General features: G+C 40.0%; 1 protein-coding gene across 3 annotated transcripts in view; it reads left to right on the forward strand.

Moving 5' to 3' along the window:
* The window catches only part of LOC127573678 (pre-mRNA 3'-end-processing factor FIP1-like), a 32,887-nt gene extending 24,070 nt beyond the window's left edge, over positions 1–8,817 (forward strand). For all 3 annotated transcript variants that reach the window (XM_052022096.1, XM_052022094.1, XM_052022095.1), the window contains exons 10-14: positions 2,176–2,315; positions 4,122–4,148; positions 5,133–5,190; positions 8,122–8,180; positions 8,669–8,817. In XM_052022096.1, the coding sequence (XP_051878056.1) occupies positions 2,176–2,315; positions 4,122–4,148; positions 5,133–5,190; positions 8,122–8,142 (246 nt within the window). In that variant the 3' untranslated portion in view covers positions 8,143–8,180; positions 8,669–8,817. The remainder of the gene's footprint in view (positions 1–2,175; positions 2,316–4,121; positions 4,149–5,132; positions 5,191–8,121; positions 8,181–8,668) is intronic.
* Positions 8,818–13,047: the final 4,230 nt, after the last annotated feature.

Genomic DNA, 13,047 nt, shown 5'->3' on the forward strand with positions numbered 1-13,047 from the left:
TGTGTGAATGGTTTGTTGTCAGACTTTTCATCTTCCTAATGAGAAAGTAAATCAAGGCTCCTTCAGCTTGTTAAGTAGATGGAAAAGATTCCATGATGCTATTCAAACAAGAAAGTTTCCCCGGCATCACAGCCAATGCACCAATAGCACGGTAGCGTAGCGGCTAGCGTAACACTATTACAGCGTCAGCAACCCGGGTTCAATTCCGGCCACTGTCTGTAAGGAGTTTGTACATTCTCCCCGTGTCTGCGTGGGTTTCCTCCGGGTGCTCTGGTTTCCTCCCACGTTCCAAAGATGTGCGGGTTAGGAAGTTGTGGGCGTACTATGTTGGCGCCAGAAACGTGGCGACACTTGCAGGTTGCCCCCAGAACACTCTACGCAAAAGATGCATTTCACTGTGTGTTTCGATGTGCATGTGACTAATAAAGATATCTTATCAATGTTTATCCCACAGTTGAATCATAAACATTAACTGGTCATTTAACTTGTTGTTTCTGGAATCTTGCAATTTGTCTATCCTAATGGCACAGGAGAAGATGTGAGCAATGGCAAATAATGCATGGTCATGTTCAGTTTTTATCCATGGATTCTGTCAATGGGTTTCTTTCAGACCCCATTAATGATTAGCAGACAATTAATTGAGGAAGTTTCTAGAGTGTGGTTCTTTAGCAGAAGGTTTCAAATTGTGTTTTAAAAGATTTAATATGGTACCACAAAGCCTGTGTAAACTACTGGATAATCTGAGAAAACTTTTTTTTGTCTGATTTAGAAAATCATTGAGATTATTTGTATTTTGCCTTCATAATCTTTGCTGAAATCAAATTAAAAGGGTACTTTCTGCCATTATAACTTATGTTATCAATGTTTTTGTCCTTTGGGTAAGATTTTCCTACCATAGCCAAGTAGCAGTATACTATTTTCAGCATACAGAACTACTGACATATGCTGTGATATAAAGAGATCTATGTAGGTTAAGGGATTGGGCAAACAAATGGCAAATGCAATACAATAGAGTGATGCACCTGGGCTATGGAAATCAACAGTGGGATTATATTTTTTAAACTGCAAAAGGGCCTAACATGAGAAGCTTCAAGAGTGCTAAAGAACAGCTTATGAAACACATTGCAGAATAAAACAGCCAGTGAAAGCTAGCATAATTTCAGTGTATATAACAATAAAACTCTGGGCAGTTTGGGGTGTGAGGGTGGTGAGGACACAAGATAATTTTTGTGGTACACTGGTTGTCCCTGCCTAATTAAAAACCTTTGATTCTGGTTTCATCTTAGATGAGGTACGGAGTTTAAGTTGATGCAGGAGATTTGGCACTTGAAATGCAAAGATGATCCTTGCAGTGGTTACAAAAATTTAAGGGGTTTAAATATGTACCGTGCAATAAATTATGATAAAGTTGCAAATTCTAATCAATTCAAGCACCTTTACACTGGGTGGTGATTGTATGAATCAGATTGCCTACTATGCTGCTGGCTCAGGCATTTATATAAATCAGGAATAAAGATCTAGCGTCAGGAATGATGTTTGTGAAACCAGTGGATTCAGGGAAGGAAATCTGCATAAAAACAGTAAGTGCTGGAAACGCACAGCAAGTCAGGCAACATCTGTGAAAAGAGAAATAAAGTTAACATTCCTGGGTCTTTGACTTGAAATATTAACTCTATTTCTCTTCCCAAAATTGCTGCCTGACTTGCTGTGATTTTCTTTAAGATTTCTAACATCTGCAGTCTTTTGATAAGATATCTTTTATTAGTCAGATGTACATCAAAACACACAGTGAAATACATATTTTGTGTAGCATGTTCTGGGGGCAGCCCGCAAGTGTCGCCATGCTTCCAGCGCCAACATAGCACGCCCACAACTTCCTAACCCATACATCTTTGGAATGTGGGAGGAAACCAGACCACCTGGAGGAAACCCACGCAGACGCGAGAAGAATGTACAAGCTCCTTACAGACAGCGGCCGGAATTGAACCCGGGTCACTGGCGCTGTAAAGCATTACGCTAACCGCTACACTAGTCTGGCCTTATGATTCCAGACCCATACTTGTGGTTGTCTATTGAGTGCCCTGTGAAATGGCCTAGGAAAGTATTTGGTTCAGAGGACAATTAAACATTTGTTAGCTCTTTTATAAAAAGATGTATTTTTGTTTGGGAGAATAGGTTCTCGGAGACCATGGAAACAAAAGACCGCCATTTCCAGCCCCTACTGGTCCTCCTCCTCCATTACCCTGGACACCCCCTCATTTCTCTGCACCCACCCCCTCCTGTCACGAGTGGACCACCACCTATGCACCCACCAGGTGAGAACTATTAAGTAGGGTTGTGTTTTCTAATTGTCATATTACCTAATAAAGGTTCAATAAGAAAGGAATAGCAGGTAGGGGTAAATACTGGAATTTCTGTTATGAGTGAAACTGTCTGTGGTTAATGCATTGTGAGAAGTCACATATTTTTAAAGTGCTGCTACCAGAAAAAAAATTCTGCCAAAGCTAAACTATAAATTTGCTATTTGCAGTTTGTCACATTATTTAATTTATAATCTGCTGTAATTTAATCTTTCTTTGAAATATTGAACACCAGCTAAAGAGTTAAGGGGAATTTATTCAAACATTTTAAATTGCCTCTAATCTCATGATTTTTCATTTCAAAGTACTTCAAGTATTGTTATTTCTAGAGAGACACTGAATTTTGTTTCTTCTGCTTCACTAGTATCTGTAAATTTTAGTCACATTAAACTGCACAGTTTAAATGATTGAATCTAGGGGTCTTTACCTCTAAGTGCATTGGAGCAGAATTTATTTACACCCTTATTGAACAGATGAATAGGATTAGGGTGAGTGCTGCTTCGCTCAGTTGGATTTGTAGGTAAAAATGTTACTTGCTGTTTTGGTAGGTAATGTAAATCGGGAAGGATGCTGATTTGGTCCTCTGGCTCTGTGAAGAGTGTTAGGGGTATCATAATTTATTTTTAAGGTCTCTGGAACAGGAGGTGATTTTAAAATACATATACCTGTGAAAATCAGGTGAGAAGGAGGAATGAATTTGGGTATAATGTCTTCATGTTGAATAATTTGCCATCACTGACCTCAGCTTGCTAAGAGTTCTGCAGCCATGAGCTATCCCCAGCAGGGGAGGAGGCACTTGAATTTAATTTCCCTGTAAATGCCATCTTTTTTCATATTGTTTAACAGATTTGACCTGTTGTTGCATAAGCCAATTTGGATAAATAAATTATGTCCTTAATTGCAACAGCTATACTTCTATGGGAGAAGAAATGCTCTAAACCTGTACACCACTTCTTGTCTTCATCCAACAGATCAAGAATGCCAGTCTGTTGGCTTGCATCTGTATCTGCCCTCATATCTTCATACAAAAGGCAGAATGGCCAGTTTTCAATCTTCTTCCATCAGTTCCTTGTTCTACTTAGACTGTACAACAAATTGATTTAATTACCTATGGGATTCTATTGTAAAATGATGAGCACCTGGAAACTATTTTTTATCTATTTTGTTTAGTTGGGTTCAAAACCTCACAGGATAATGGATTTCTCCTTTGAATAGTGGGTAAAAGATCCCTTGCTAAAGGAAAGTGACATTTTTGGCATTCTTCTTGGTGCCAAACTGTACAAAGTAATCATTGTTGGCATTTGACTAGCAAAATAGCTTAAAAAATAAAATGTGGATTATAGTTTATTTGGAAATATCTACTTTGTCATCATCTTACATTGTTTCAATGGGTAACGTTCTTGCACTGATATTGAAACATTTCTTGGATGCAGTGGAATTCACTTTGTATTCATCTTGTTAAAATGCGCTTTTGGTTTTCGGGAGCCTACACAACAACATGGTCAGTGATTGGGCAGATTAATGCAACAATAATCAGGTGTTTATCAGTGTAACTATACTGGTGCCTTTTACTGTAACTTAGCAACATTATCATTGGGTTAAAAAATATTTTTCTTTGCTGCCTTGGGATGGTTCAGAAGGAACCTCTCTTCCAGGTAATTGGAGAACTTTCTTTTTATCAATTAAAATGAATGTTACGAGTCAGCTAATTGTTTTATGCAGTTTGTTGTTTTAAGCCAGTGAAACTTCTTGTGTTTACAGGAATGCCGCCACCTGGGTCTCTACCAGGTAATCCTGCATTCAATTTACATATACAACTGTGAGAAATGCACTTGGTTTTCTCAAAACATCTACAATTAGAGGCTGATGATTTTAATGAAATAATTTTGTCACAATTAGCAATGTAATCTTTATCTGTTGAGCTCCAGTCTGGAGTAATAATGCAGTTGATTTCACAAATATTAGGAGCAACACCACTGAGATGATTTCACAGTTGGCGCTGAGGGTCAAAAGGATAAGTAGTACTTTTGTACAGGGTTACCTTTAAGTTTCTGACAGAAAGGAGTACTCTTCTAACTGAAGATATTTCACCAGCAAACACAGTTATGTGAGCCCATTTAAAACCACAAGTACAAAATTCTAAATTCTTGACTTGAGCATGATGTGAATGGATAGTACAGATACATTTGTCTCTTGCAGCATTCCCTGAAATACTCCTGATAAGTTCATTGTTTATTGTAATGCAAAAGGCCAGTGAATGGTGTTTGGGCTCTTGTGTATAAAGAAACAATAGTTAATTTTAAGACCTAGTACCAATGCTGATGTAACAATGGAGTCTTGACAAATTTTTGCAAAATGTTGAAGAATTATGTTCATGTTTGCCTCTTTAATGTGATACTTTGAAGTCACTTTAAAGCTCTCTTTAATGCCCAAGCTGAGATCTGCTAACTCAACACAGATCTAGGATCAAACTTTGTAACTTTCCAATCTCTACTGCTCTACCATTTGCAAGATAAATGTTAAAACTATTAGGGAAACGTCCATACAATTATTCATGTCATTTCTGTGCTTGACAGTGACCAGACAGACCAGAATGGAGAATTGTAATATACCAAGTAGCTCTTGCCAAAGAGTTAAAAATCCAGCATGTAAACCCTGTGAGCCATGCTGCCAGACACCAAATTTTGTTGTTTTAGTGAATTGTAGTTTAATCATGAAATATTTTTCTGAATTTGTTTGGCTTTGTAAAATGAACTTGCTTTCTTTATGCAGGGTTATTTCCACCACCAATTGTGCCCCCTCCAGCTTTACTGTTGCCAACCGTAGAAGGGTAAGATAAAGTGCCATCTCATGAGTTTCTGATATCTGTCAGAGTGGAGAAAAAGCACTACAGTATAGTGAAAGAAAGATTTTGCATTCATGTTGTTCCTTTCAGACTTCAGGTAGTTTCTAAATCACTATACAGACAATGTCATACTTGTGTTTGAAACCCTGTTATTATAATGCAGAAAATTTAGATTTTCATGTGAATAAGGTTAATGCATTTTGAGTTGAGGGCTGTTAATGAATTGAACAACAAGCTTGCTGCAAAACAGAAAACAGGAGTGTGAGGTTCAGTGTAAACCACTCAGGCTAGTAAATAGTGGAAGTGCTTTCTAAAGGGAATGTTGCTAGGACTACCGATCATATTTTACATAATTTGGAACCAGGAATGCAATTTCAAGATTTACAAACAGTGTTAAACTGCGATGTTGATAATACTGAAGGTTGAATGTGACACAATGGAAATTTAATAAACTTGCAAAATGGGCATGTAATAGACAAATACATTTCAATGTGTGCTTCGGGGGTTTATTTTGCCAAGAAGCTTGAATCATAGTCTGATTGGCCTACACAATGGTGAACCCCACTTCAAAGAGATTTATTATTTTTAGAGTCTCTCCATTTTAATTGCTAATTATAAAATATTAATTGCTGGTTTCACCTGACAACTTCCCTTCTTCCAAGGAAGACTCACCACCCCCCCCCCACACAGTTTGTAAATCAGCAGCTCAGAGGATCTAAGGATGCAGACACACTAATCACTACAAAAAAAATCAATAGGTGCAAAGAAAATTCACAGCGAAAATATAACATAGGGGATGTAATTAATGAGAAAAGCTGATCAGGCTAGTCCCTTTATTATAGAAAATTCAACAGAGATTTTTGAGATTCTGCCCTCGGTCTGAGCCCCAGCCAGGTTGGAGTGAGAGCAGTTAGTGGGAGAGGATGTAGACTACAGCACTGTACCAATTGTGGGGCGAGGATTCTGATGGAAAATCAGTGGAAGGCTTGCAGATCGACTGTGGTAGGAGAGTTTGGGTAGCTTATTGGGCTTGTAGGAATTGCTATGAAGCTGGAGGAACTCAGCAGGCCAGGCAGCATCCATGGAGAAAAGCAGTTGGTCAACGATTCGGATTAGGACCCTTCTTCAGGACCTGACCCGACACATTTACTGCCTGCTTTTCTCCATGGATGCTGCCTGGCCAGCTGAATTCCTTCAGCTTCATCGTGTTTTTCATTCCAGCATCTGCGGTCCTTTGTCCCTCTTGTAGGAATTGCTCTTGTTTCTGCTGGCCTTTGATCACTTAGCTCTTTGACTTGGGCCTTTCCAATGCATTTCTTAGTGCCTGGGAAACCTGGCCAACATCTGTTTAGAAACAGAACAACTGTTGTGAGGCTGCATGTGTTTAATTTAATATCTGAATGACCAACACACCTCTCAGAGAGGCCATCACATTTTCATATTCCCTTTTGATGTAGAAGGAGGCATTTAGTCCATTGAATTAATACAGGCTCTTGGGAGCAATCCATCAATCACATTCCCCCATTTATTTCCCTTCTTTCACATGTGCACATTAACACTATACTCGCTATTTGGATCAGGGCTTTCTGATTAGTGGAAGAAGGGGAAACAAAGAGAGACTGTTGTTAGATGTCCAGGAGATCATCCATGTACAGAGTTGCCAGTCTGGGTTTCATAGTCAGAGCCATACAGCACTGAAGCAGGATCTTTGGCCCAACTTGTTCATACCGAGCAAAGTTGTCTACCTGAGCTGGTCCTATTTGCCTGCATTTAAATGTCGTAATTGTACCTGCCTCTGCCTCTGCCACTTCCTTTGGCAGCTCGTTTCATATATGCACCACATTCTCCCCTTCACTTTAAATCTATGTCCTCTAGTTTTGGATACCCCTACCCTGGGGAAAAAACTGTGGCTATTCACTTTATCTATGCCCCTTATGATTTTATAAACCTCTGTAAGGTCACCACTTGGCCTCCTACGCTCCAGAGGGAAAAGTCCTAGCCTATCCAGCCTCTCCTTATAACCCAAATGCTCTAGACTTGATAACATCCTCGTAAATCTTTTTTTCACCCTTTCTAGTTTATGACATCCTTCCTATAGCAGGGTGACTGAACTGAATGCAGTACACCAAGTATTGCCCTACCAACGTCTTGCACATGATGTCCCAATTTGTGTACTGAATATCCTGACCGATGAAGGCAAGCATGCCAAATGCCACCTTCACTACCCTATCTCTGTCACCACTTTCAAGGAACTATGTACCTGCACTCCCAGGTCACTCTGTTCTACAGAAAGATTTGCAAGTAGTTGCACAGGGAGCTATTTGCTTTCTAGAGATGACATCACAAGATTAAAGTTGGGACTTAAAGGAATTTTGTTTCCACTCAGTTAAACTGAATGGAGAGGGTTCAGCTTGGTTTGTAGATGTGATGGGGGCAAAGAAGTGGAAACAGGGTCATCAACATTCATTAATTATTTATTCTCATTCGAACTATCTTTCCTCCAACTGGTGGCAGCACTTTTAATCTGACATTTCCTTTACCCAACATTGCCAACTGTAAATCCAGAGTTTTAGGAAAAAATTAATTTCAGATTGTGTGAAATTTAAGAATAGAAAACTTTGTTTCCAGGATGAAATTGAAACCAATTGGTATTGCACAAGAGAAAATTAAAGTATTAATTTGAATTTAAGGACTCTGTAATCTTCTAAAAGGAATCTGAGTTTTACAAAGTTTACTGGATAGAATCACCTCTTTCCAGACATAACAGCAGGGCATCATGTAATACAAAGATGTCAATTTCACTTAAATTTCCATTTATTTTTTAATTTACAAGAAAGGTTTAATGGTAATAAATTGATATTGACATTGTGTTAATATTATTTCTTGTGCCTAATGTTTAACTTCCTGCTCTTCCAGTGCTCCACCTCCAGGCTATGACAACAGGCCACCCCCTCTATTTCCCTATAATCCTTCAGGTAATTGTTATTCCGATCTACTGGATATATCTGTATCTAATATATTCAATATATTGTAAAGCAATATATTCTAGTTAGAACCTCCAGTAACATTTTCCTGAAGAGCAGAATCTTTAAAAAAAAATCTTCTGTTTCTTTATTTTGGTTTGGTCCTGTCAGTTCTTCTCTCTCCCACTGCTTCACCCTGTTCTCCCCCTTCTTTTCCCTCCCCCACTTCCCGGCCCCCCAGTCATCACCTCTATTTCTGAAGATGCTGAACATATTGAAGTATAGTTCTATTGGTACTGGACCCCTCAGGTAAATAGTTATTGTACCTTTTGCTCAGCTGTGTGACTGAGGCATTTTTCAATTTATTGTGCCTATTTTTCAATTTGTTATTCATTAATTCACATATAATAAGGATGATTGTTGTAAATGACTTTCCTTCTCGATTGACAGAATTTTGCTGCTAAGCATCCACTCTGCTTTTCCTAAAACTTATTTTCCAGAATCTGGACTAATTGGTTACCCAGCAGTGTCCACAGCACAAACGCCCTGGATTAACGCGGTTGATAAAACCACCAATAGCCACTGGGAGTACAAAGGGCCACGACGAGAGCGAGAGCGTGAACGAGAACCTGATCGAGACAGAAATCGTGAGCGAGATCGAGGCCCAACCCCAACAACGACTGAATATAAGTGAGTAAATATTACTCTTTTTGTTTGCAGGATATTGACATCACTGACAATGTCAGTATTTTATTGTCCGTGCCTTATTGCTCCTGAGTTGTGGCAGCAGTTGAGGGAGAACTACATTGATGGGTCTGGAGTTGGATGGAGGCCAGACTGGTTAGAATGGCACATTTCGTTCCTTGAAGAACATTAATGAATTAGATGGGGTTAGCAATTAATCCAGCAACTTCATGGTTACTATTACTGAGACTAGTTTTTTTCTAAATTCCCTATTTATCTGATTGTTTTAAATTAAACCTCTCAGCTGATAAAAGGAGAGAAATTAAATGCCAGAAGTCCAAAATGGAGAACAAAAGTGTAAGTGGACTACATAAATGCAAAAGCTGGTTAGAAATGGGGAGAGCAGTCAATGAACTTGTCCATTTGGGAGTAAGCGGATAAAGCAGTGGCTGCAACAATGAATGGTAAATCGAGATGAGATTAAAGTGATCTGATCAGGATTTAAGGCTGCATATAGTGACAGTGCTATTCCAAGACACAGTGGGTGTGATTGTGTAATTTTACTGCCAAACAAGCCTGGTAACTGCATTGCTGTAAACAACAACATTTAATCAAAGAAAATAAAGTTAATTTTCAGTATTAGAGAAAATTGGAGAGGGTTGTGTAGAAAGGGAATTTTTCTGAGATTTAACTGAAGTACAGAATCTGTGTATAAATCCATTCCCTGCATTTTGGGTCAAAATATCTTGCTTACATTGGGAAAGTTTGCTGTGGTTTAATTTCCTCCATTCTTTACAATACTGTTGTGAGTAAATTGATATCGTTGACCATACAATTAGCTGTTTGCTGTGACCCCAGACATTTGCCCATCCTGCCTCCCATTCATAGCTAATGCAAAGTCGTCACTAGAGATTCTGTTATTGTGACTAAACTTAGTTTGGACTGCTGATGAAACTTGGTTTGGAGTGAGGGAAATGGGAGAACATGTTAATCCTAATACTTGAGGTAGTGCCTAAAGAAGCAGGGATAGGAAGCTATGCCATAAACTATGCAATTATAAGAAGGTGATTGAAGACTTGCTTTCTGCATTTCACATTCAGCCTCTTCTCTCTTCCATCCCCAGTCCTCTCCCTCTTCTAAATTGGCATTATTAGTCACGGATGTAAATGTGCAAAGTTTAAACGAGGAAGAATGTCATGCAGAAAGATAATTTAGTCAAACAGAAGCAAGCTGAAATAAAGAGCAACAAACAATCTGCTGGAGAAACTCAGCAGGTCGAGCAGCATCTGTGGGAGGAGAGAAATTGTCGACATTTTGGGTTGAAACCCTGCATCAGGACTGAGAGTAGAGAGGCAAGGTGGCCAGCTTCGAGAGGAGAGGAGAGAAGAGGAGTGGTGAGAATGGAATCCGAAGTGATTGGTGGACTGAGGAGGGGTGTGAGATGACAGGTAGGGGAGGTGAGCGGAGGTAGAGTTGGAAGACAGTGGCAGGTGAATGATAGACGGAAGCAGACAGGAAGAGGAAAAAACAACAGATGGAGCAAGGTGAGGGGTTCGGATAAGGAAGGGAGGTGAGAGTGGGAACCATTAGAGAAGAATGACAGTTGGAACCAGATGGGGGGGTGGGTTGGGGGGAAACCTATGTGTGGTAGGTGGATGGAGCCAGGAGGGGGAAGGGGACAATGAAGGGCTGGGAGGAGGGTGGAAACAAAAAGAAAGGGAGGGTTTTACCTAAAATTGGAAAACTCATTATTCATGCCATTGGGTTGTAAAGTACCCAGGTGGAATATAAGGCGTTTGCTCCTCCAGTTTTTTAAAAAATTTACAGCGTGGTAGCAGGCCCTTCCAGCCCAACGAGTCCACGCCACCCATTTTAAACCTAAATTAACCTACCCGTACGTCTTTGCAACGTGGGAGGAAACCCACGCAGACACGAGAGAACTTACAAACTCCTTACAGACAGCGACGGGAATTGAACCCCGATCGCTGGCGCTGTAATAGTGTCACACTAACTGCTAATTGGGCTTCATCCTGGCAATAGAGAAGGCCAAGGATGGACAGTGTGGGAATGAGAAGTGGAGTTGAAATGGTCTGCAACTGGGAGCTTGGGATGGCCATTGCGGACTGGGCGTAGGTGTTCAGCGAAATAGTTGCCAAGTCTATGCTTGGTCTTGCCGATGTAGAGGAGGCCACATCTGGAGCACTGAATGCAGTGGACAAGGTTGGAGGAGATGCACGTGAACCTTTGCCTCACCTGGAAGGACTGTTTTGGTCGCTGAATGGTGGGGAGGGAGGTGGTGTAAGGACAAGTGTTACATCTACTGCATGGACAGGGGAAAGTGCCAGGGGTAAGGGAGGGATGGGTGTGGAGGGATGAGTGGGCCACTAATCGCCTCAATCTTTTCTTGCCACTCCCCTTCTCCTCTCTAAGCTGGCCATCTCAGCTCTCCACTCTCAGTCCCAATGCAGGGTTTTGACCAGAAACGTCGACAATTTCTGTCCTCCCACAGATGCTGCTCGACCCGCTGAGTTCCTCCAGCAGATTGTTTGTTGCTCCAGATTCCAGCATCTGCAGTCTCTTGTGTCTCCCAGTTGAAATAAAGTTTATCTGCAGGATTTCATTTGTAAATCATGGAGACAAGCTATAAATGTGCAGGGCAGACAAACATTGATATTGAACAATAGGGAAGAGGCAGATCTCTAGAAGCAATGGAATCAAAAATGCTGCTGGTAAAATGTGGTAAAGCAGTGGTAAAATGAGTATTGAGATGGGATCTGGGAGGATTGAAACTATAGTTAGCAGAATATTACCAATAAACTAGCATGTTACAGAAGGCAAATTATTAAAAATTCTTTTGGCTGCTGTCTTTTCAGCTTTTTTTTACCTTGGAATAAGAAATAAAGCACAAGTAAACAAAGTAAAGCATAATGAAACAATTGTTAGAGTTGTCTTTTCTCTTAAATTTCTCAGAAGAAATTTTCCTCTTGAGGTCTTCTCTTGGCATGGGGATAGGTGGTGGGATCGTGTTAATAATAGTCTTAAGCAGGGCATTGCTAAACTGACTTTCATGTGGATGAATTTCTTCCCTCTTTGATATGGCTATTGGGAGATGGTAAGAAACTTTCAACTATCTTTGTAGGCCAATGGTGCATAGCTCTTGTACTGTGTCTCTGAAACTAGTAATATTACAACAGTGATGCTACTAGTATCTTGGAAATAGTTTTATAGATTAATCTCAGATAATAAACAATTATGTTCAATGATGTAAACCATCATTTTGCTTTCATTCTTTTTGATGTTTTTGAGTTATCGTGGAGTTGTACAGTACAGAAATGGCTCCTCCAGCTTACTATGTCTATGCCAACCAACCGTCAAGTACCTGTCTGTACTAAGCCCATTCACCATCACTTGCTCCATAGCCTCTACTGTTGATTCAAGTGCTTATCAAGATACTTCATGTTGTGAGAGTGCCCATCTCCACCAGCTACTCACTGTGTTCCAGATTCCAATCGCACTCTGATTAAAAACGTTCTTCCTCAGATACCCACTAAACTTCAACCCTTGCCCCAGATTTATGCCCTCTAATTTTAGATATCTGTACTATAGGGAAAAGTGTCCTACCATCCATGCCCTTTATTTTGTGTACTTTTGGATTGCCTCTCAGCTATCCTATACTCCAAAGAAAACACATACAGCCTATCCCTAGCTTCTTCTCATAACTGAACCACTCCTCCTTAAGCAACCTTTTGGTGAATCTCTTCTGCACCCTCTCCAGTTTTCACCAGAACTGTACAGCTGTAGCCTGACCAATGTTTTGTAAAGTCATGCCATAACCCAGCTGTGTTTGTATCCTGACTAATGAAGGCAAGTATTCCATATGCCTTCTTCACAATCTTATTTACCTGTGCTATCACTTTCAGGGATCCTTGGCCTTGTACACGGAGGTCCTTATTCCTCAATACTCTCCAAGGCTTAAACCATTGATCGTCTAATTTTCTTCATTATTGTATATATAATTTGGCATTTCTCTTTAGCTAATTGTTTATATTTTTGGACTCCTTGCTGCTATTATCCATGGTGGATGCAAGAGCAATTTGACTAAATTTTCAACTTAATTTTCAGTTGGTTGGATTTGTATTGAGGAATAAGGACCTCGGCGTACAAGGCCAAGGATCCCTGAAAGTGATAGCACAGG

This window comes from Pristis pectinata, chromosome 8 (genome assembly GCF_009764475.1).
Source record: "Pristis pectinata isolate sPriPec2 chromosome 8, sPriPec2.1.pri, whole genome shotgun sequence".
NCBI lineage: Eukaryota > Metazoa > Chordata > Chondrichthyes > Rhinopristiformes > Pristidae > Pristis > Pristis pectinata.